We start from the raw sequence: 26,300 nt of genomic DNA, 5'->3' as shown, positions 1-26,300 counted from the left end.
AGATTTAGATCGTAAATTTTTGTATTATAGTTGTTTTTATAGGTTGGTAGAACAGAAGGTCTGTTTGTAAATTAAGATTAGAGCTTTCTGCAATGAAAGACAATTATAGACACCGCACTTTGTACCCTTTATGACTCGGACCCCCTTCCCTAATTATGGTAAAATTCTAAAGCCCAAGGTTGGTTTAGAGTTTGATCAGACTTAAATTGACTTGAGGAAGGTTTTTATAGAAAATATAACTCTTTTATGAGTTGAAATAAACCATTTTTGGAAAATAAAGGCCACAGAAACCCTAGGGCATGTGTACGCAGACACGTGAATGCGTACGCATGCCCTAGACCTGCGTACGCGAGCTTTATGCATACGTATGCATACACGGGCATGCATACGCATTCTAAGATTCCAGAAACTATGAAGACAAGTTTTCTGCATTAAAGTTGAGGTTTTAGAGCGAATCTCACATTGTCTATGAGCCGCTCCAAACTCCCATTTTCTTAATATAAAAGCCATACATGGTACCTTTTCAAAAGATACAAAAAATCCTAAAGGAAAACACTTGATTCACTAGAAATAGTGAATCAAAGAGGGAGTTTTTCACAAGACATACTCAAATCAATATTTTTTGATTGGGGCCTTTTCTGGCCTTGATATTCGAGTTTTAAGATTACTAATCACTTTTGTATTTGATTGTGAATAGATTTGATAGAGGGGAACAGTCAAAATCAAACCTAAGAGCTTTTGTTTTGAGGTAATGTTCCAAGTCCTTTTTTCCTTTTCTTTTATCTATTTTGATCTTTCTTTCTTTTGTTCTTTTTCTTGTTTACATTTTAATATGTTTGTTTAGTTTAGGTTTATGTATTTTTCTGTCCTTAAGCATGTTAGGTTGTTAGATTTATCGTTTTGAGTTTTTGCTCTATTTCTGTTATTGCTGTTTCTAGGTTAAGGTTTCAGGTGTGTATGCGTATGCATGCTCTTTGCATGCGTACGCATACTCGAAGTATGCGTATGCATACAGTAGGGTTGTGTACACAGACCCTATGCATGTGCACACATACTCATGCCTAGAAAATCCTAATTCTGTCCTGTTTGCCTTTTCTTTTGTTTTCTCTCACATGTTTAGTCTTCGTTTAATCTCTTTTGTTTTGCACTTGAGTTCCTGTCTCTCTATTTTGTCTTGTTTTAGTTTGTTTACCTCTTTGATGCTAGTTAGGGTTTTTTATTTGTTTGTTTACATGGACATGCATATGATATGAACATGTATTGATGCATATGTGCTATGGTGGAGTGAGGTAAGTCATGCATTCATATGAACATGCATTTGGAATATGTTGTTTTGATGATAAGTATAAGTATGTTTGTTTGAATGACGTTTAGATGCAATCACATGTTTCTTTAATCTTACCATGTCTATGTTTCTGCCTTGATTTGATATATACATTTTGCTACCTTGGATGAAATATGAGATGAGATGCATGCTTAGACGTATCTTAGGGTTTCAATGCTATATGTGATGTGATGTTAGGGTGTGGGATAGGACAAGATGCCTGTTAGGGTTTTTTTTTTTTTTTTTTTTTTTTTTGTTGGTTGCTGGTTTTTTGGTTGAGCTTGAGGTTGCCGTGATTTGGGGTAGTGGGTTTTTTTTGTGAGAGACATGGTGCATGGTGGTGGTAATTGATTTGGGTTTGGTGGCTTTTAGAGAGAGAGAGAGAGAGAGAGAGAGAGAGAGAGAGAGAGAGAGAGAGAGAGAGAGAGAGAGAGAATAAGAGAGAAAAAATAAATAAATAGTGTTTAACTTTGGTGTGAAAATAAGAGCATTGATGTGGAGTGAGTTGTGAAATGGTAAGTTAAAATAGATAAAGTGGTTTTTTTAGGTGCTGAAAGCTAAAAAATTTAGCACCACCAATGTGGATGCTCTAATGAAAATTGAAAACAAAAACTTAGACAAACAATTTAATTTGGTGTGGGTCCCACAAAAAGTGAGTAATGAGTTATGGAAAATGAGTAATAAACACCCTAAACCACACCCCCTTAGTGTCATGGCGATTCCTCTGTGCTTGAACGATATGTTTTAAAGTCCCAAATTGTTTTTAATAGATGAGATAAAATTTTAATTTATGGTATTCACTCCATAATGGTTATTTTTTATCATCAAGTCAAGACACTAATCAACATTTGATGTAGGCGGGATTCGAACCCCATATCTCTTTTCAAAAATAATAGATTTTACTAATTAAACTAGTGGCGACTTTAGGAATTTTTTTTAAGGTGGTCACTAAGAAACTTATATTATACAAAATATAATTAAGAGAGAACTTGAATATATCAACATTAAAAAAGAAAAAGAAAAAACTAAAAAACGCATGAAGTATTAGAATTTTTTTCTACTAACAAAGAGAAAAAGAAAAAAAAATAGATTGATAAGAAGTAAAATGGGAATTGAGAATGCTAAGATGAGATTAATAAAGTAAGATAATTGAAATGATAATAGAGAAAAGAAATAAAAACTAATAATATTTGCTACAATTCCGAGCTGAGTCACTACGTAGAGCAAAATTATTGTGACTGCAAAGTTAAGAAGAGCATAACTGCCGGCACTTCTAAAGAGAAATCATGACTACAATATTTTTCTCTAGTCTTTTTTTAAGGAAAAATGAAATTTTGGATTATTTTTATGTAATTGGTTGAAAGAGTTACAAATTTGAAAGACTATTTTTATTTTTCTTTTTTAATAGGCTTTTTGTTAAATAATTTGTTCACTTGTTTTTGTTTGATCTAGTTTTGTTTTCGTTTGTGTTATTTTTGTTGTTATTTGAGCTTTTTTTTTGTCATTTAAGGGTTTTTTTTTTTTTTTTTGGTTTAAGGGGTATTGAGGACAAAAATTTTCACACCACATGACTTTATTTCATTGGCAACCCACACCACATCAATATTATCATGGATTTTGGGTAAATATATTTCAAAGCCCAAAAGAGCCCATAATTACCAAAAAACGATGCCAAAGCCCATGGTCCAACACCCATGGTGATATTATCTCATCAAAGCTCATGGTACATCATCTTATTTTTCAGCTCATGAGTCTCATCAGGGGAATTTGGGAGTCGTGGTTTGGAGGGCCAAGAAGTATGTTCAGTAAAGCTCCAGCGGTTCAAAGTTGATAAAGAAAACATGTTGCTTGACATGTCTTTTCTAATTCCTTGAACTCTGACGAGTCAGTGTGTAATAAGTAACATCTGGTAAGCCTCTTATATCACATAACACTTAAAATGATAAAACTCCCCATTGTTCTTTATCTAAAACTTAATATTCATCATATAATCTAATTATGTTATTTCATATAAATTATATTATTATTTTCATCAATCCCAAACATATGCCTAAATCTTATTGGCTATTTCAGATATAAAAAATCTAATTAATATCTTATCTAGCATTAAATGCCCTCCTTGTTTCTCAAGATTTGGTCATAATATAAAGAGACCATAATTAAACCTCCAAAGCTCATCAAACATCAACCAATGAGTCAATTACTTTCCAAAATTATATTGTAATAAACCCATGGACTAAATATATAATTTTCCAAAAGAGGAAACTTAACCAAAAATACCAGTAACAGCTCTAACAGAAACTGCTTTAACTCCAGCAGAAGCTGCAACAGCTCCAGCAACTGATAAATATCCAAAAGTGACATCATCAAACCATTAATGCCCAATCCTAGCAGCTTGCTCCCATACCCAAAGAAGCAAATATCCCATAAAAGAAATCCTACTATTTTAAGAATAGATCCTTAGCCTCCATTTGCAACACCATAAATAGAAAGATCACATAAAAGATATCATACCATTTTCAGCCAAACCATGAATAGCGACATACAACTGACATCATCCAGTTGTGTCAGGATAGCTACTGCTATGTAGCAGCTATTGCTGTGCAACTACTACTGTATTGATGTGTTAGCTACTGTACAGCTGCAGCAGCAAACTTAAATCTCAAAATTTATTCTTTTGGCTAAAAACCAAAAACCCACAAAAGAAATCACTTATTTTGTTAAAGATCTTTCCTTATTTGCTGATTTTCCCTTCAACTAATTTAAACATAGTTACATGCCTGGCTCTATATAAAAAGGACAAAGCCAACACTCTTCCAAGACACCCATAACACTACTACCCATCTCTCTCACACTCTATTATTCTGAAATATCATTATCTTGCTGCCCATATCTCTAAACATTTCCATACTTCTACATCTTTCTTTCAAAATCTCTTTTCTTAGACAACACCTATTACACAACACTACTACCCATCTCTCCCACACTCTATTATTCTGAAATATCATCATTTTGCTGCCCATAACTCTAAACATTTCCATACTTCTTCATATTTTTTACAAAATCTCTCTTCTTAGACAACAATTACTACACAACACTACTGCCCATCTCTCCCATACTCTATTATTATGAAATATCATCATCTTGCTGCCCATATCTCTAAACAGTTCCATACTTCTCTATTTCTCTTACAAAATCTCTCTTCTTAAATAACACCTATTACACACCACACTACTACCCATCTCTCCCACACTCTCTTATTTTGAAACTTCATTCATTTTGCCGCCATATACACAAATCCATACTTCTCCATCTCTCTTCTTAGATAACACCATTATAATACACCATTACCCATAACACCACTACCCATCTCTCTCACACTCTATTATTCTGAAATATCATCATGTTGCTGCCCATATCTCTAAACATCTCTTTCTCTATCTCTCTTACAAAATCTCTCTTCTTAGATAACAACACAACAAAAGACAACATTACTCGTCTATCTTGCTGCCCATATCTCTAAACATCTTCTTCTCCATTTCTCTTACAAAAATCTCTTTGTAAACAAACACTACAACTCTTTACATCTTGCAAATCCATTTTCTCACAAAATATCTATACATACTTCCTATACATATTACAAACGCCATATCTCACAAACATATATATATATATATATATTACTATTTCCATATATCTTAAAACATGTCAAACACTCCTTCAAGAACATTTTATCAAAAGCCCTTCTTATGGAAGACATATAATTATAATGTTAAAAAGTCATTCTTATGAAAGACACAAACTTATAATATTAAAAGTCCTTCTCATGGAAGGCAATATTACTCATATTTGACTAAAAACTAAAAGAGCGTTATATGGGGAAAATCATTTAAGTATATGATAAAGGGGATAAACTTAACTAACCTATGCACACAGTTGGACATATTCTCTCTCCCTCCAGTTGCACCCATTTTTTATTTTCAATCATGAAGTCACCATGAAATGACTCATAATATCATCCTTTACTGATGGACTCATTTTATTATGCTGCTGAAATGTTATAAGTCCACTGATGTTATACAGCTAGAGCCACAAACCGCATAAAGATAAGTCATCATGTCTTTATCTCTAAATTTACATTATTGAATATATTTACTTCATTATCATTGTACCGCTAGACTTATGTTATTATGTTGCTGAAATGTTATCAGCTCACTGACACTATGTAGCTGGAGTCACAAACCATATAAAGTGAGTTGGAACCACAAACCATACTAAGATAAGTCAACATTTCTTTATCTTTGAAATCATATTATTAATTATATGTTAACTCATTATCAGGGCCGGCTCTATGGTGGAGCAAAAAATGCAACCGCCTAAGGCCCCAAGTAAAAAAAAGGCTCCTAAATTTTAACCAATAGGATTATTTATAATCAATAAATAAAATAAATTTTTTTATTAGATGAAAAAAAAATAAAAAAAATAGAGAAAAATGCAACGTCGTCCACAATATTTTTCACAACACTTGTACAACTAATGCTAAGTAGCAAGTTATTACAGCCTATTGTTGATGGCAAAAAAATAATTATAGTGATATTTTCAAATAAAAAACAAAAAACAGTTTAAAATCTAGGATTTGTTGTAAAAAATATGGTGAATGTTGCACTTCTAAAAAAAAAAGAATAATAATAAGAGTTTAATTAGCAAACTTTTACTAGTTTTCATCTAAATCTACCACTAACACCACTGTTTTACTTACCACTATCAATCTACCACATCAACAAGTATGAAAAATTTTGTCAAATTTTTTTTGTCTTAAAAATTCAAAAAAAAAAAAAAAAATTCTATGTAGTTCATGTTAATTAGTAGTAATTTTGCATCTAAATAAGATGATCAATTTTCGCCTTAGGCCCCCAAATGCATCAAGCCGCCCCTGCTCATTATTACTATACCACTGGATGCAAACTACTTTAATATTATCCCACTATTTAATAAACATGGATTCACTAATGTTTCATTAATGAACATATATATTAATAAATTGAATCAATCTTACTACCGGACATAAACCACCACTAGATGTATATTATTCGGACATAAACCACCGCTAGACGTATATTATTTGGACATGAACCACGGCTGGAAATAAATTATTTGACATACATTATTTGGACATAGACCATTGTTGGATATATCTTATTATGTTGAACATGGACCATGAACCGCAGCTGGATATGAACTATTTTGGACTCATCCCATTGTCGGACAGATGACATTTAATTAATTATTCTTTAATATTGGACATCACTTAATATATATATATATATAGTAATGATATTCAACTCATCATTTAATCAAAACTATTATGCTAAATATATTATTTATTTACTTTAACCATTATCATGATTCTTAGACTTTGAGTTTTATCTATGTTGTAGGCTTTAAAATGCACTGGAAGCCATTGGTCTATGCAGCCTAATGTCGAGTTCCGGGTTGAACTCCCTAAAAAAATTCGGGTCTAGCAAAGTCACCCCTCCAACGGAAAACATGTGGCTACACTTGAAAACAGCTCCGACAAGGGGTTAAGGATTATGTTTGAGGGGCCAAAATTATTTTTGGAGTAATGCTATGTCTACAATATTTTAAAAACAAATATTGTTATAAGTGAGTTAAAAAAGTGATATCAATATTAGGCCCAAATTAGAATTAATAATTGCTTTTTGTAGGGGCGGACCTACATATATGAGTGAGGGGGCCATGGCTCCCCCAAAAATTTTAAAAATATTTTAATACTATATGTAAGGACTCAATTTGTAACGACCCCAAAATGGTATTGGGTGCGAACGTTAAGGGCCCAAACAATAAAATTTGTAGAGAGTGGATTAAAAGGCTAGGCCTTGGTCACAGGATAATGGTTAGTCATGGTGTTCATGGTGGACACATAGAGTGAACTGTGCTTGCCCAAGAAGTCTTTCTACTCAGCACGGCCTAGGAGGCTCTGGTTCTTGGCCTTTTTCCCAGCCTCTTTTATGGATTGCTTCCTTCTCCTTTTATACTAGCCTTTACCCTCTCTCCAACGTCCACGTGTAGGTCCAGCTTTCCAGGGCTGATACTTGTCCTATCAGCCCATACCCAAAGTGGTTGGGGGTGATTGTAAAACTAAAAAGCATTGCTCTGTCAGGCGCAGAGTACTTAATTGCAGTAATGGCAGTCTTTCCCTTGTCCTTTGTCGCCACACTGTTCAGGGGTCCTTTCCCCATCATTGCAGAGGTGTTTAGCTTTTCCATGAACCGCTCCTATACCATACTCGCCCTTTCCTCTAAGAGCGCTTTGAGATGCCGAGGACAGAGTCGTCCTCGGCTATATCTCTAAGCCATTTGGACTTTCGTTGTATGTCCTCGGCATTGTCTCTCCTCGGCTCGGGCCTTGGGCCCCAATGTAGAGTGGGCCAGAGTCACAAATTCTCTAGCCCCACACTATAAATATAAGTATTTAACATTTTAATTATTAGCCTACAAAAATGGGACTTGGCCCCCCAAATATTTGAGCTAGTGCAATGATACTCTTAAAAAAATTGTCCAATTGGTCTAGTGTTATAGAGAATGTTTTTTTTTTTTTTTTTTTTTTCACATTCATTTTTTTATTTATTGTAAAATGTGTTCTTGTGTCTGTTAAAGTTTTGAATCATTCGTGTCTTTGAATACTTCATTAGTTCAATTGAAATTTTTTTTACTCACTTTGGTTGATAATTTGTTAACTTATATTAAAAATGAAAACTTTAAGGATTCATTATGGAGCATACTAAGTTATAGGTGTGTATAAATATTTGTGTTTGTGCATGTTTATGGAAGTTTGTATAAGCTAATAAATTAATATCATAAGTTGGCTCCCAAATAAAAATTTCTGGCTACGCCGTCCTGGCTTGCTTTTTGTTGGTTGTGAACCTGTTAGATGCAATTGATGTATGGCTTTTTGTTGGTAAGTAATGGCAAATTTTTTGTAGGTAAGCAATAAGAGCACCCCCATCCCAAAATCCTATCTTATCCTATTTTACTATCTCAAAAAGCTACTTTATCAATTATACCATACCATTTTACAATACTCCAAACATCTCAACTTTTATTTTACAATACTACACACTAAAATAACATAAATTATACAATAAAATAATATAAAATTATCTACCACTTATTTCTAATTTCTATCTCTCTGTCACTTTGTCAGCCATACCTTCACACAACAAACCACCCTCTCATCCACACCACCTCCACACACCAACCACCGTGACCCCAAACCCACCACAATCCTAGCAAATATCAACCAGCAAACCAACCACACCCATTAAAAAAATTATCAAAAAACCTAGTCACCACCACACAGCAACCACCATGACACCAAACCCACACCACACAGCAACCACCATGACCAAAAACCCACCAAATATCCAGGCACAAACCAACCAAAAAACACCCACAAACCCAACTACAAACCCATTAAAAAAATAATCAAACAAACCCACATTAGCCACCTCCACCATCACGAATAGCAAATATAGAGAAATCCACAACCAAATCCATCACCATACCGATGCCGATCTCGTCGCTGCAAACCACACTGGAAACCCATGAACACGCTGCCGCATTTGCCACCACATCAAACCCTTAATTGAAGGGAAAATAGAGAGACAAAAAAAAGTAAAAAAAAAGAAAGGGAAGAGAGGGACAAGAGAGGGGGAGGGATTGAATGAGAGAATTAGAACTGAAAAAGAAGAAAAAGATAAAAAGAGAGATGAGATGAGAGAGAGAGAGAGAGAGAGAGAGGAGTTGATAAAACAAACAATGAAAATGAATAAAATATTAGTATTTTGTTTTACCATTGAGCTACCGTGCCATTCTACAATTTGGGCTTTAATGCTAAATCATCCCAATATTTCCCATTTGGCAGTCCCAATGGGAATGCTCTAATGGGAAGGTAGTCTGGGAGCAAAAATGCTACTCCGTGGAACATTAGAACTGTTCACATAGGTGATGGGACTTTGCTTAATTCTAAACTTGCGTATGAATGACTGAAGAGTACTGCTTTATCAAAAGTTGTAGTTTTACTAATATGTGCAACCAATTAAAGTGCCAACTAAATGCATGTGGCTGAGCATCCTTTATCAAAATCAAGATTTTTGGATGGATACCATAGAGCTGTTTTTGAAAGTAGGTATAATAAAAATATTTCTCATCCTTGCTCTTGATAAGTATTGTATTTATTGGGTTTGAGTCAGGAACAAATTTTATAAAAACCCCACTCAAATTCATTATTTTTATGAAAATAATAAATGACAATTCTTTAGTGGTTTTAATATAATTCTATTTAAGGCATGTGGCTAAAGAAAATAACAAAATAAATGTTAAGAACCCACATGTGGGTAAAGATATGAGTATTGAGATTAGAGCACATATAACTCATTTTGTGTGTTTGGATACTGCTTATTTTGCTGAAAATTGAAAACACTATAACAAAATAATTTTTAAATGTGTAACTTATTTTTAATGAAAGTTTTGGTGAAAAAATAGGTTTGTGGGTCCCGTGAACAATGCATGGGACCCATTGGAGTTGTCTCAATCAATCTATGAAGTGTTGACAAACGGTTGGTGACTTGGAGAATGTATCTCATGTATTGTGTGTGCTGTAAAACTGGGAATCGATATATGCATTGTGCATGTGTGCTGTAAAAGGGGGAATGGATGTATGATATAAGATAATTTTTGCAGGATCTAATGCTTCCATAATCCTATTTGACTGCATTATTACCGTGTGTGTATATATATATATATGTGTGTGTGTATGGCAGGATCTAAATGCTCCTCCTTAAGCCTGTTGTAATGCATTATTACCGTCTATATGGTTGGTAGTTAATGATGTGTAGGAAGTTGGCAGTTTTGTAAGCTTCTTAATCATCCATTCCTTCTAAATTTGGACGCTTGTGGATATTTGCCTTTAAGAAACTATTGAACGTGTTAATTTTGTTGTTTTGTCAGGACATTTACTAGGTGAATCTATACCTTGGACCTATATAAATAACTGTGAGCCTTGCTTTTGATTGCATTGTGAGCATTACACTACAAGAGCAATGGAACAAGTGCTATTGATTCTCATGTTCATTTTGCTCATTTGCCTATGCCTTTTCTTTTGGCTGAAGCTTGAAAATATTCGACTAAAGTTTAGAAGGCAAGGGATCATAGGTCCTTTGCCTTCTCTTATAACGGGTAACATTCCAGAAATAAAGCAGATAATGTCAGTGGTTCCAAATTCTGATCCTGCAAATAAAGACCCGAAGGATATCTCACCATTTTACTGTTCTTTAAATCTCTTCCCATATTTCAAGCAGTGGACAAAGCAGTATGGTATGCATTATAAATTTTTCCTAGAACACAATTTTTGCTTATCATTTTCCAGTTTTGCTTCTTCTTCTTTTATTTTCTTTTTTAATTTTTTTAATTATTATTTTTATATGTGAACTAGTTTTACTATTTAATTTACACCGTTTTATTTTTTTTGAGGGAGACAAATTTACATTATTTGGTTACAGGAAATTACAAAAGTTTAATATAATATGATTTTTCACATTTTTTATTTCTCCAAATAATGGCATTTATTATGATTTACCATGATTTTATTAGAGGGTTTAAATATAGAGTAGAATATATATATATATATATATATATTTTGGGAGGTGTAAAGTTAAGAGATCTTAAAAAAATATTTGTCACAATATGAGGTCAGCTAAAAGTAATATGACTATTTATTAAGATTGTGTTTAATGTGTATAAGAATTAGGAGTAATGTTATGCATGATTTCAAAATTTGTTCATAAAACTGAAAAAAAAAAAAATTCAAAGTTTTTGAGGTTGAACTAAGGTCTAGTTGTGAAATGTAGTAATAATTTTAGTAATTAAGGAATAATATGAAAATAAATATATGAAAATAAATAAAATTAATGTACACAATTTAACAAATTTACCTATAAACATTATTTATAATGTTCAAGAATGTCTTAATTAAGATAAGAGATATTTTTTATAATCAATTACAAAAATTAGAAATATTTAAAATACAGTAGTTTGATATATTTGTATGATATGATAATATCTCAAAACATTTAATATACTACATAATTAAATATGATATTTCATGTCTAAATAATCCGGTCAAGAAAAAAAAAAGAAAAGAAAAGGAAATAGTCAAGTTGATGGGATGGAGACTTCGCTTTTAAATTATTATTTTAAAATAACTAAAAAATTTCATTACAGATTACTCACGTTTCCCGATGTCCCAGCTCTCAAACAAAAGAGTAGTTGTAGCCTCATAGGACCACAATCTCCTCAAACTAGGGCTATCCATGGGTCGGGCGGGTCGGGTTTTTGCCTAACCCGCAATCGACCCGTAATAGTTCAGGTGAGTGGTTTTTCAACCTGCAATCGACCCGCAGCAGTAATGTATTCGTCGGTTCGGGTCGCCGGCGGGTGGTGGTCGGTTTCGGGTGAAATCGATCTCACCGGAATTCTTCGAAACGCGGCAAGATCTCGCCAGATCCGGTGAGATCTAGTTGGATCCGGCGAGATTTCTGACAAATCGTGATAAAAAATCACTGGTTCGGCTAAATCCGGTGTTTATTGTGCCAGAAATCGACGGATTTAAGTGAAAAAAGTGGCCGGAATCTGGAAAAAATGGCCGGATATTGCATGAACTTCGGTTCTGGTTGGGTTTCACGGGTTTTGAACTGAAAAACCGATAACCGACCTGCTGGGTGTTGGGTTAGCAAAGTTGGAAACCGCGTCCGATCGCTAGAGTCGTCGGATCGGGTGGCGGCGGGTTGGACGGGTTGGCCGGGTCGCCGGTTTGCCTGGACACCCCTACCTCAAACAAAAGAGTAGCTGTAGATGTACAAATTATTGCATAACTTTTTTTGTCACAACCCTAATATGGTAATTTGTGAGTAGTTAATTATCACTTACATATGAATTTATTATTATTTTTACTAATCACATTCTGTCATGTCATTGTTGTGAAATTTTTGTAATCCTAGACTTTTTCCAAACAAAATTATCAAACTCGATGTGACAATTTTATAATAATTGGTGTAAATATCAGGTTTTATAGAGAATTTTTATAGAATTTAAACTCAATTAAATATATATATATATATATATATATTAAAATAACGACATGAAAAATGGTGAGATTTCAAAAACTTATGTGTTAACATTAGAATTAGTCAACAAAAAGTCAAAATTTTCAATTTTATATTTATAGATGGATGTTTCAATTTTATATTTATATTGGAAAATGCTAAAAGTACAATTCAAGTTTACTATGTATAAATGTTTGAATTATATTTTTATAATTAATGGCAAATCAATTTGTAAAATCTATCTAATGTAATCTGTAATGTATTTAGAGTAATGCTATAACCACATACTATTTTTCAATATTTTTACAAATTGTTGATATGGTCAATTTCTTATTGGTTTTCATCTAAACCCACTATTAACATTACTTTTTCATTTACCAATAATTACTCACTACATCAGCAGTTTGTAAAAATTTTTATAAAAAAATTTGTATCTTTAGTATTACTCATGTCTTTGATGTTATAGTTTATATTTTTATAAAATTTTTATTTATTTATATTTATAATAGGAACACATAAAAATCTGTTATATATATATATATATATATATTTTTTTTTTTCTTTTGGTTATTCATTTTGTCTTACTATCGTGCTCTTGCTTGATGGTCATCTATCTCTTTCTTATTATAGGAGGAACATTCATGTTTACACTGGGAAGGCAACACTTCTTGTATGTGACTGATCTTAAACTTGTTAAAGAAATAAGCATATTTAAGTCATGGGATTTGGGAAAGCCTGCTTATCTTCAGAAAGATCGGGGACCTTTACTTGGCAAGGGCCTTATATCAACAAATGGTGCAGTTTGGTCCCACCAAAGAAAAACGATAGGTCCCCAATTGTACATGGAGAAGGTTAAGGTAAAATTGTTCTCTAATAAATAAAAAAATAAACATGAATATAACACTAAAACAGATATGAGTATACAAGACAGATCAATGACAATTTTTTTTTTGATGAACAGATCAATGACAATTATTAAAACATGATAAAATATGAAAATTATCAAAATCATGACACAATATAGTAAAATATGACAATTAATTCATTAATCAATAATCATCTTTAGGTGTATTTTATTTATTTATTTGTATGCATAATTTTTGTTTCCAAAACAATAACAATTATAAAATCTTTAAAACATATCTAAAATAAAAGAAATTCAAAAAAATAAAAATAAAAAAATCCTACCAACCAACACTTTGAGGACACATATATAGAGTGCTCCTAAAGTGTTCAATACGAATATTTTAGGAATTTTGGAATGTTCGTACTTCTTAATTACAGTGTCACAATTTGTAATAAGTAGGAATATATCTCAATTCTCAACATGCCATTACCAAAACACTTGCACCATTTATATTACGAGAATCATATGGTTTCAGGACACGGTGGACATAATTGTTGAATCTGCACGTACACTGATTAAATCATGGGACAATGTAGTCAAAGCAGAAGATGATGTTTGGGAACAACTTTTTCGAAGGAATGAAGTTGTTTCCAAAGTTTAAAACTCTTATTGATGTCATGAGCACACCGACCTTACTTAGTGGTGTTCCGTTTTCTAGGTACGTTATTTCTCTATTTTTCGTAAGTTCTTTTTTATTTTTAATCCTAAAACATATACAAATATTTTTGAGTGTGAAATACGTGTGACTCCCCATGTACAGAGGTTGATTACATCATTTTTCTGAAGCATATGCATCAATTGTTAGATAACTTAGATATTAGTTTCGTGATGTCTCGTGTGAGCGTATTGAAATTTGTTTCATGTAAGGCCACTTGTGTGATTGAGAAAACCAAAATGATTGAAATTAATAATAAAACTTTTGTCGTTAGGATTTTATTTTATGAATCTAACAGTGTATAAAGTGTTACGTTATTTAAGATTTAAATAATGTGACATTGTAAAACGTCTAAATTTATAATCTTTAATATGAAATATTTCCATTTAAAAATGGAGAGAATCCTAAATCCCATAGCCATAGGCCTATCGTCCCTTAATAAATAGTATGACCATTTCATGAGTAGTGTTTTCTAACATATATAAAAAAGAGTTTGTGTCTATTAAATTTGAATAGACAAATGGCCCACATGCGAAGTTTATTACAATCGGACAAGAATTGTCTCCATTTCATTACTGAGATTTTGTTTATTGTATCTAATAGTGTATAAATGTGACATTATTGAAAATTCTCGTATCCTTTGGATCAGGTTTCTTCCCACTAAGAAGAATAAAGTGGTATGGGGATTAGAAAAAGAGATTTATGCAATAATTATGGATATAGTGAAGAAAAATAAAGCAACTACTTCGGAGAACATGTTGCAAACACTTATGGCGGGTTCCATGAATGGTGAGCTTGGGCCATCCACAGCCGACCAATTTATAGTTGACGACTGCAAGGACGTATACCTTGGAGCCTTTGAAACTAATGCCGTTGTTGCAATATGGGGTTTAATGCTATTGGCCTCGCATCCTGAGTGGCAAGCCCGCGTTCGATCTGAGGTTCAAGAAGTTTGTGGGGATAAACCCCCGGATGCCAATATACTTGGCAAAATGAAAGTGGTATGTTGCACATTTTATTTATTTATTTTTGCAGTAAGTGTGGGCGTGAATTTGAAATAAAGTTCTAGCTCTCTATGAGATCAAGTAATGACACTGAGCTATAAGGCTCTTGGCGTGGGTGGGCGTGGTATGTAACACATTGATCCTTATTTAAGCCAAAATTATTGTTGGTTTTGTGCAGTTAAGAATGGTGATTCAAGAGATATTGCGACTTTACCCAGGAGTTGCTTTTGTGTCAAGGCAGGCCTTGCAAGATTTGAAACTTGGTGAATCGGTGATACATGTGTTCCAAAGGGTGTTAATATTTGGATATTGATGTTGGCATTGCATCGAGATCCTGAACTATGGGGACCTGATGCAGACAAGTTCAATCCCGAAAGGTTTGCTAATGGAGTTTCTGGGGCATGCAAGTCTCCACAAGCCTATATACCATTTGGTGTTGGTGCTCGTGTGTGTCCTGGCCAAAACTTAGCCATAACAGAACTGAAGGTCTTGTTTGCTATGGTCGTATCCAAATTTAGTCTCGACATTTCTCCTAATTATCGCCACTCACCTCGATTTGGTTTGCTTGTAGAGCCTGAACATGGGGTGAATCTCCTCGTTAAAAATATATGAATCATGCCAACTTTAAAAGGATGTGGAGTTTTCCTTTTCATGGGATGAACAAAGATCATGTCAATTAGTGTTGCCATAGATGTTGAATGAATAAAGTGTTAAGAACTTAGGATTGGTGCCCTAAAATCCTATTGTATGATACCATGTATGACATGATATTATAAATAATAAAGTTGTTTTATTATCTAAAATAATGGTAGCATGAATATTTGAACATTATCATATAATCCTTGAGATGCATTTTATGTTATTTATGTGATTTAGTCACAGAAAATATAAATTACAAGTTCTTTGTAAACTCAAAATTTTAGTTCTTAGTTGAAGATATAATTGGGCATTTCATCTGTAAATACTATAACATGTCAACAAAGTTGATTTGTCTTGATCATGAAAGTAGAGACTTTTAGTTGATATGTTAATGTGTCTTAAGTGTGTAAGACATATTGAATTGAACTATTGTGAGATTAATTATTCTATTAACAATTGTTAATTGAATAATAAATCTCATGACTTTCATTTACATAAACTCTCAATGTAGGTTGTTTTGATATATCAGGAGTGAGATCTAATCTAAAGGTCAAAATCTCAATATGTTGGGCAATTACACGTAGTGTTGAAAGAACACATATTCTAAAGATAGAATTCATAGCCTCTTTATAGAGATATAAAATATTCTTTTGCGATAAATTTAATGGGTTTAGTTATTAAGAGTATTAGGCCTAACCACTTTAGTAAAGAGTTACTAAAGTTTATATTTTGTGAAATTTGATTTAATAAATATATGAACTTAAAGAATTAAACTGGGTACTCAAGGATCAAGAGGCAATAATTTTCAAAGTGACAGTTATATATTATGACTTTGTATTACTATGAATGTTTTCATGAATATGTTAATTGTTTAGATAATAAAGTCTTGAGATTTAATTTTATTAATAAAGCCTAGAGTGCAATTATATTTATATAGTGATATTAAATATAATTAATGATAATTTTGGGTTTGTTAAGAGTTGACAGATAAGCCCAAAGCCTATTGAAGTTGGAGTTTTATTTGTCTCTTTGGTTCCATCCCAAGCCACACACTATAGTCCAATTGGACTGGTCCAAAAGGTCAACCCAATTAGATAATCAGTTAATTAATTAATAAGAGTTATCAAATAAAATAATTGCTAAGGTAGTTATTACTAAGTACAAGTGAAACAAAAGAAAATAGTTTTTGAAATAGAACAAGTTTTTTCTGTGAAAAAAAAAAAGTGCGTACAAAACTGATTGAGAGACCATACACTTTAGACATATGTGGAATTAGAGTGAAGATTGAAGTTCTTCCTAAGTTCAATCTTCTTTTGTTTTGAATTTCACTATATCAAGATACGCTTTTCTTTGTTTATAAAATTCAGATTTTCCATGTTTCTCATATGAATGAAGTAGATCTATTAATTTCCGTTGCTTGTTTTGTATGAGATGTAAAATTATGTTTTCCAACATAAAGGTCTTATTTTATATATATTTTATTATTTTTTATAACAAAATCTATTGTTGTACTTTATCATGTGAACTAATGTTACTGTAGATGTGTTTGGTATTTTTTTTTTAATCACTTAAAACAAATGGAGGGAAATTTTGAAGTTAGGTTCCCCTTTTAGGAGAGACCAGATAATGTCACTTAGCCACAAAACTTTTACACTGCAAACTTGTAATTTGTAAATATGAAGTAACTGTTTTGGACCCCAATGTCCTCTCAATACTTTGATAGCAATTGAAAATTTTTATTTGACCTTAAATATTTATTTAGTGGAATAATTGAATTAATTGTTCAATTAAACAATTTATTTATTAATCAACACACAAACTTATTAGTTATATGCTAATATCAATTATCAAATACCAAAACTAAGACGATTAAGTCAATAACAATAATGAAATATCAATAAATAAAAATAATAAAAATACACACCAATTTGATAAAATGAAGTAGAAAACCAATGAAAAAATTGTTCAATGGAAAATCCACTCTTGAGATCCGACATATAATATCCACAACAAAAGAGCAATTACAACAATTTACTTACAAAACCTTTATACAACTAAATTCACTATTGTTACATTTGTAAATGCCTTGCTTGCCTTCCTACTACAACATTGTCAAACTTTTGGAATCTAACTGTGTATTTTCTTCATGAACTCCTCGTTTGCACGAACCATAATCGCTTGTACTCTAAATAATTTTTTGAAGATTTGTAGGGATAGACTCATTAAAAAAGAACTTTGTGGTTTAAAAAGGTGTAATCACCACTTTCCTCGATTTTTTTTTTTGGAGAAAAAATACTGAAGATTTTATTAAAAAGAATTGGCTATATCAGTATAAAGAACAGAATGAAAAAATAGTGGAACATCTTCCATTCACACAGTATAATCTGAGACATTAATAGAATACCTAGCTAGACTATGGACAAGATTATTACCTTCTCTCCTAATATGAGAGTATAGTAATTGAGTAAAAGACCTAGAGAATACCTTGGCATCTTGAATCAGAAGAGCAAAGAAAGCTCAAGACAACTCATCATCCTCTAGAGCATTCATAATCACCATAAAGTGACCTTCCAATATAGCTTGAGCAATCTCAATTTCTAAACCAAACTCAAGAGCACAGCTAGCAACAATGGCCTCAATCTCCACCGCCTGGAAGCTTTGTAGAAATTGTTGGGATAGTGAAGCAATGACTAGACCTTAGGAGTTACGGATGACCACTCCAACGCCGGACTTATTCTCCCCCTGTAATAGAGCGCCATCAAAATTAATCTTATAAAACTCCGAAGTTGGCGGTTTCCTTGAAACCTGAGGCTTGAGAGGTCAGGTTTGTTAGGGAAGCTGGACAGAATTGAACTTCGCAAGTCGATCCTTAGAAACCCAAGTAAGCTGGTCAACACTACAGTTGAGCTGAACCGCTTTCCTCGATTTGATTTACTAGTTATTTTGAGCATTCCATAAGGCCCAAGTATAACCCTCTAAGTTATTGTAACAAACAAAAATTATATTAATAACTAATATAATGATCAAATTTTATATCTAGACAAAAAAATAAAAAATAAAAAAATTTATGTTAAACCTTTCCGTTACATAAGTTATTGACTAGTATAATACTATTTTCATTAAATGCGTACCAATCAAAAATTTCTGTTAAATATTAGCAACGTGATGTGTTATACCATGTTGAATATGTTAGAGTGGATGCGAAAGGGGAAGCATAGCAGAGGAACATCGAGAACACGAGGGTTACGTGGTTCAGCCTTACGGCCTACATCCATGGAGGAATCCCTTAAGGGTTACATCTTTATTGTATGAGAGTGTAGTACAATAACCTGTGTTACAATGAACCCTAACATGAGTATATATAGGCAACTAAACCCTAGACTACTAGTACAAGCAGGAATGGGCTTGGGCCTATTACATTGGGCTAATATGTCTAATATATATCTCTAACACCCTCCCTCAAACTCAAGGCGGAAGCTCGATGAAGGCTTGAGGTTGGATAAGCATGAGAAGATCACTTGGAGATGCCTTGAAGAATGCCTTTGAAGAAACCATAATGAAGAATGTGCCAATTGACTAATTTTGGAGTCTTAAATGCAGAAACGAAGCCTAAAATCGGAATCTACGCGAAAAACTGAGCAAGATAGGCCATTTTGGAAATTTTGACTTTTGGTCAAAGGTCAACGCAAAAAGTCAAAGTCAACTGGTCCAGAGTCAAAGCGAAAGTCAAAGTGCTCACGGGTCAGATCCGGGTGGTTCGGGTCGGGTCGGTCTGGGTCAACGGTCAGCTAAGTGACGTGGTGCTGACGAGACGACACTGCTGACGTGGCTGATCACGTTTTGCTGACGTGGACTAGGCTGATGTGGAGTTGCTTGCATGGCTGCTGACGTGGAGTGATGACGTCAGATGACATCAGCAAGAGTTTTCTAGCGCCTGGCAGGAGCGTGCGATGTTCACCGGCGCGTGGAGGAGATACCGGAAAATTGTGAGGCGCGTGGCGGGGCGTGTAAGCTCGGTTGAGGCCCGTAATTTCAGGTTTCGTAGATCGGCGGACGTGGAAGCCGACAGAGTGGCGCGTGCGCCCAGAAGACGGTCTAGAAGTCAAGAATCTATGGCTGCGCGTGGGAGATTTTCCAGAGGCTACTGCGGCGCGTGGAGGCGCGTGAGAGTTCGTATGATTACCAGATTCTCAGGCTAAGTGGATCGGTGGACGACAAGGCCGGCTTGACGGCGCGTGTGACTGAGATCCGAGCTGGGAGTCGAGAATCTTTGGCGACGCGTGTGAGAGTTCCAGGAGCCATTGGTCGCGCGTGGTGGCGCGTGCGGCTGCCGTTGGAGGTCGGGTTTCTGGGTTTTGGTCGCGATATGCCGTGGAGCACGTATGTCTTGTTGGTTTCATCAGGCGAAGGCTTGATGTGCACAGATCTGATAGGGAGAGACACTGATAGCTTGGGTTTAAGATCTGGACACAGCAGTGAGAGCCATAGCGGCTGCGAGATGCCGTGGAGTCTAGATCCAGCCGACAAGCATATGACTTTTGATGGTGGTGTGCACGTGAGAATCTTCTTTGCTTGCTAGAGATGTTTGTTTGATGCCAAGAACGGAGTTTGGCTTTGATACCATGTTAAATATTAGCAACGCGATGTGTTATACCATGTTGAATATGTTAGAGTGGATGCGAAAGGGGAAGCATAGCAGAGGAACATCGAGAATACGAGGGTTACGTGGTTCAGCCTTACGGCCTACATCCACGGAGGAATCCCTTAAGGGCTACATCTTTATTGTATGAGAGTGTAGTACAATAACCTGTGTTACAATGATCCCTAACATGAGTATATATAGACGACTAAACCCTAGACTACTAGTACAAGCAGGAATGGGATTGGGCCTATTACATTGGGCTAATATGTCTAATATATATCTCTAACAATTTCAAATAAACAACCTATTCAAATTGATGATTCAAAATATCATTAAACTTGATATATATACTGATAATCTGCAATGATATTGAAACTTAAGAAACATAACAATTGGGGTAATCTTTTTTACAAACAGACTCGATGACCTTAGGAAGATTACCCTTATTAAAACACAAAAAAGGACTAGAAAGTAAAGCAAACTTGACATTAGCATGAGCTGCTGCATTATAACTTCTCCTGACCCAAACGAAATTGCAACAAGAAAAAAAAGAAAAAGAAAAAAAGAGTAAGATTGCGGATATCATTGATGATGGTATTAATAGTCCAATCAGGAGGAAAGTCAGGGGATGATAGATGGTCAAAATAGACCTTGGCATCTCCTTCAAAACAGACGAGATTCCACTGCTCTTTGATTGCAAGCTCAAGATTGCTTTTTGATACTTGGCTCAAATATATCATGATACTTGATACTCGACTCAATTAATTGCTTTGCAAGGTCAAGTCCATTAATTCATGATACCAAAATTGTTTCTTGGGAGAAGAATAGCAAGCGATGTTGAATGATGTTAAGGATGCTTATATATTTATTTAAGGCTTACAAATTTTTGTTAGTGAAACATTTTATCATTCATTTATTGATTATTATATTATCAATTATTTTTCTCTCTATATAATAATCTTAAAAATGCAATTTTGAGAGAGCCTCCACCAAAAACCAAGAAATGACAAAAAAAAAAGAAAAAGAAAAGAAATGGCGTCGCCCGGGTTCGAACCGGAGACCTTCAGTGTGTTAGACTGACGTGATAACCAACTACACCACGACACCTTGATGCTAAAATATCTAGATTGTTTGATAACACAGCAAAGTCCAAAGTGTAATGAAAGGGCAAAGACCTAAAGTAGTAGATATTAGATAGTAATAAAACCGCGTGAAGAAGCTTCCTTCTCTGTCTGCGTGCGTCCCCCCCTGTCTATCTAATCCCAAATCTTCATTCGACTCCTCTTGTCTTTGATTCCTATCCAAATCTCTCAGATCTGAATCTCTCTCTCTCTTTCTCTCTACAAACATGACTACCGCTTTAGATATGGCCTTAGACGACATCATCAAGACCAACAAGCAATCTTCCGGATCCTCCAACCGAGGCCGCGCCCGACCCTCCTCCGGACCCGGACCCGCTCGCCGCTTGTCCAACCGCTCCGCCAACCGTACGGGTCCCTATTCTACTCCTAAGGTATAAACCAAAAAAAAAAAAAAGTTCTCCGATCTGTTTCTCTCTCTCTATGTCTATAAAGCTTTGATTTTTAAATAACTTTGCTACAAGTTTGATCTCAAAGTTAATTTTTTTTGTGTTTGTTTGGGTTTAATTATAGGCTCCAGAGTCGACGTGGCAGCACGATTTGTTTATGGAAGAGAATTTGGGGCGAGCCTCTGCTATTGAGACCGGTACCAAGCTCTACATCTCCAACCTTGATTACGGTGTTTCCAACGAGGACATTAAGGTAATTTTTACTTCATTTCCTCTTTTTGGTGCTTAAGTTTGCTCCCTCAAACTGTTATTACTGTTTTATACGTGTATATTTTGTGTGTTTTGGCTTATCTTGTGATTAATCTGAATTACGTTGTGTAATTCAGTTGTTGGTTGTGTTTTTTACAATTTGTTTAGCTGTAAGATTTTTCAGTTACTACTTTCCGAAACTGCCTTCAAATATTGTTATTTGGTTCTAAAGTTTGCTCCTTGAAACTGTGTTTGTGCGTATGTTTTAGTATTAATTAATGTAAAAAAAGAACAGTGTTTTATGCGCGTGTGTTTGTGTTTTGGTTTATCTGGAGATTAATCTGAATTGCGTATTTATAAGCTTTTGTTGGTTGTTGTTTGACAGTTTATTTAGTTGTTTAAGGATTTGGTAACTAGTTTCGAATATTGTTATTTGTTGTTATCTTTGAAAGTTGGGGGTCGGAGTATCCGATGGTTTTCGGTTTTGGTTATATGCATTATTACAACCCCATACATGTTAGGTTGACTGTTTTTATTTTGCTTGCAAGGATGTGGTAAAAATACCAAATTATATTTGTATGGTCTTCATAAAAGTTCATTTCTCTTCTTTATTTGGGTTCATGTTTAAAAACACTTCTTTTAAGTGGGTTTTTGTTGGCAATGATTGATGAGTAATTACACTTACTTTAGATATATTTCTTTTAAGGTATTTACCTAATGGAGATATTACCTTGTTTGTCCATCTTTTTATATGCCTGTGTTTGTCTATTTTTAATATTTTTTTTAATGAATTGGGATCTATCTTATGCTGATTCTGTTGTGTAGGCTTTATGAATCTGCCATTGAATGTTTGCATGTTCTTTTATCATGATTCCAACGACTTTCTTCCCTCTTCTATATATTTATTTGAGATGGTCAGAAGTGGGAATTTCATTTGGTTGTTTGGTTTTCACAATTGAAAGGCATCTTGAAGCATATGAATTTCTTCCTAGGAGGGTATTTGCATACTTTGATAAGATTCTTCCCTATATCAATTACATTATATTCACAAAAAATAAATCATCTCAATGTGCAAAAATATCTCTCTCTGAATCTTTCTTTTCTCATGATCTGATACATTCAGGGCCTTCCTTTGAGAAAATTAATTCAAAAAAAGTTTGTTGTTTGTTTTTTCTTTTTCCTAAAACTTATTTGAACTATGTGCAGGAACTGTTTTCGGAAGTTGGTGACCTGAAACGTTATACAATTCATTATGACAGGAGTGGGAGATCAAAGGTATCTTGTCAATTCTGGCATGATTAGGTCCTTCTGATGAATTCTTTCTGCTCTGCTGTAGTTCATTAAAAAAAAAAAAAAAAACTTTTTTCTTAGGGAACGGCCGAAGTAGTCTTCTCCAGACGAGGAGATGCTGTGGCTGCTGTCAAGAGGTACAACAACGTCCAGCTTGATGGGAAACCAATGAAGATAGAGATTGTGGGTACAAACATTGCAACACCTACTGTAGCTCCAGCAGCTAATGGCACTGTTGGAAATTTAAATGGGATTCCCAGAGGGTACGCACGATCTAACAAATAACTCTGCTAATGTTCTTTTGCATATTGGTTCTTGTGTTGTCAGGTTTTTGTCTCGTCTGCTTTGCTTGGGATGGCCCATATGATGTCAAGTTTTTTTTTGTCTTGCTTGCTTTATTTGGCATGACCCGTCTGCTTATTCATTATCATTATAAATTTTTCTCATCTCCTGAGGGTATGCTTGAAATGCATATTGGTTAGAATTCAAAACAAGGTTGTCTTTGCTCTAATGATCTTTTTGGCATAAAGAGTACATGGTATGCATGTTTTTTTATATATTTTGAATAATTATATTCTACTCATAGCTTCTTGAACTGAAAGTGGGAATATCTGGCTGTCAATTCAGTGGGAGACAGTTATGATTATTATTATTATTTTTTAAATGTCCATGATTTAGATTCTGCTGTTGGTGCACACGCATTTCAGTGTAGTAGGAGCATGCATTTTGCTTATGTACTACCTTGTTGGGAAATATGTGAAAATTAAGAGGTAGTTCTTTGTTTATTGCAATGGTTTTATGTAGAATTAACTGTAAAGCAATTACAGAACAATTTTTGTGGCATATGAGAGTTTGAGAGCTTACATTAAAAATACTATTAATACCTAAAATGCATCTAGAGCTTAAATAAACCTTTTTTAGAATTACAATATGATGGTATGATTGTATGAGTGATGCTGCAACTATTACCTATGGTCCACATGTGGATGGAGTACCTTGGGCTTGGTAGATTTTTGTGGAAGATGGACAAGAATTAAGCCTATGCTATGCTTCTTTTGTGATCTTAATCCACTCATTGAATCTGGATACCTTTTTTCTTTTGGCATTCTGGATGTGGCACTTCATTTATGTTACATCTTGTAGAATTTGTATATCATTTGTCCTGCTGATGGTAATGATATGGCAGTCCTTATTAACGTGTTCATTGTGGTTAATGAGCAGTGGACAAGGGAGGGGCGGTGCACTAGGAAGGCCACGTGGCGGCAGTAATGGCCGTGGTTTTAAAAGGGGTCGTGGACGTGGACGGGGAAGAGGCCGTGGTGAAAAGGTATCTCAAGAAGATCTTGATGCTGATTTGGAGAAGTATCATGAGGAAGCAAAGCAGAATAATTGAAGGCATTTATCTTTTTTTATTGTTTGGCTATTACAATATTCTGTGGCCGTTTGCTGTTTGGTGATGCAACAACCTCGTCTATTTTGTGTAACTTTACCAAAATCCTACTACCTAGACAAAAGAGGAAAAACTACCCCTAGAGAGAACTTTTAGAATCTTTGTTATAAGGAGTTTGGTCTTTTATTGTCGATTGTCCCTTTGATTTGGTATAAATTAATGGACAGCTGTCAGTATGTAATCTGTACCCTTACTTTTGGTGTCATTAGCTTCTTTAGTCTTCCTGTTTCCTTCAACAAGTTGGAGTTTGGAAGCTGGAACTATTTTCTCTCTGGTTACTCCATATGCAAAGTAAACTTTGGCTGCATTGTGGGAGAATTGAGCCTTGCTGAATCACCCACTGCTACAATGTCTTTTGGTTGCGACTGCATCATAAAACCTGGGAGACTTCAATTGAGGTAGCTCTCTTTATGATTTTCCTTGTCTCTGCACTCTTATAACTGCTAAAGTTTTGTCCCGAGTTGGTATGATGCAGTTGATTTTGTTGGTTAGGCTTTTTAGTTTGATTGAATTACGTCTTTTTTATATTCTTCCCAGGGAAAGTTAACGTTCCCTGTGTTTATTAGTGTGGATCTTTAATCTATCATAGTATCATGTGGAATCTTGTTGCTTCAGTTCAACTTAATGCAGTTTTGGTGGGGAGACATGGGTACATGTAACAAGGTTGATATCTGTAGGATCAAACTTGCAACCTGGGTCTAGTAGTAAGGATTACAGATTTGAGTTACATTGATGTTCAGAATCATGCGCCACTTTCAGGCTTTTGTCTGTGGAAGGAGTTTTGTATATGCCTGGATTCTAGTGAAAATCAACAGTTTTTGAGGACAAGCTCCATTGTGGGGTTGGGAGAGGTAACGCCACTAGTTCCCCTGTTCAACTTAACACACTGTGGGGTTTGACATCTGTACAGATTGAACATGGAGCCCAGGTCACGTTTAAGGATTACAGGAGCAAGTTGGAGCAGTTTCATTGATGTTCAGAATCATGCGCTAGCCTAAGGCTTTTTGTCTGGGAGAGCTTTATATGTGTCTTGATTGTGGAAGGTGACAATGCTTGGATTCTTGTGATTAAGCATATACTCCATTCACACATTGATATTCTGAATCAAGCACACTAGCCTAAGTCTGTGGAATGAGTTTTGTGCGTGTCTTCATGGTTGAAGGTGACAATGTTTGGATTCTTCTGAAATAAGCCGTTTTAAAGTACGCACTCCATTCACACATTGATATTCAGAATCATGCATTAGCCCAAGGGTTTGTCTGTGGAAGGAGTTTTGCATGTCTCTTCATTATTGAAGGTGACAATGCCAGGATTCTTGTGAAAATAAGCAGTTTTTAAGTATATACTCCATTCACACTGACATCAGGGGTCAAGATTTGTTGCGGGCTTGTAAATCATTAGGTATTAAAATACCCACACTGCAGCATTTT

At 34.5% G+C, this 26,300-nt stretch overlaps 2 protein-coding genes, 1 non-coding gene and 1 pseudogene across 6 annotated transcripts in view; 2 read left to right on the top strand and 2 right to left on the bottom strand.

Moving 5' to 3' along the window:
• LOC126731682 (ACT domain-containing protein ACR9-like) overlaps positions 1-26,300 on the bottom strand; it is a 71,940-nt gene that overhangs the window by 14,262 nt on the left and 31,378 nt on the right. The window lies entirely within an intron of this gene.
• On the top strand, positions 10,446-15,684 carry LOC126692097 (cytochrome P450 714C2-like; annotated as a pseudogene).
• Positions 21,387-21,460, bottom strand: TRNAV-AAC (transfer RNA valine (anticodon AAC)). The gene has a single exon. It is a non-coding gene; the product is annotated as a tRNA-Val (tRNA).
• Positions 21,534-25,284, top strand: LOC126731795 (THO complex subunit 4A). The gene is made up of 5 exons (XM_050435078.1): positions 21,534-21,866; positions 22,006-22,134; positions 23,337-23,405; positions 23,502-23,683; positions 24,642-25,284. The coding sequence occupies exons 1-5, from the start codon at positions 21,702-21,704 to the stop codon at positions 24,811-24,813; spliced, it is 717 nt and encodes a 238-aa protein (XP_050291035.1). The 5' UTR covers positions 21,534-21,701; the 3' UTR covers positions 24,814-25,284.

Source organism: Quercus robur, chromosome 1 (assembly GCF_932294415.1).
Source record: "Quercus robur chromosome 1, dhQueRobu3.1, whole genome shotgun sequence".
Lineage (NCBI taxonomy): Eukaryota > Viridiplantae > Streptophyta > Magnoliopsida > Fagales > Fagaceae > Quercus > Quercus robur.
This window is presented reverse-complemented; position numbering and strand designations above follow the sequence as displayed.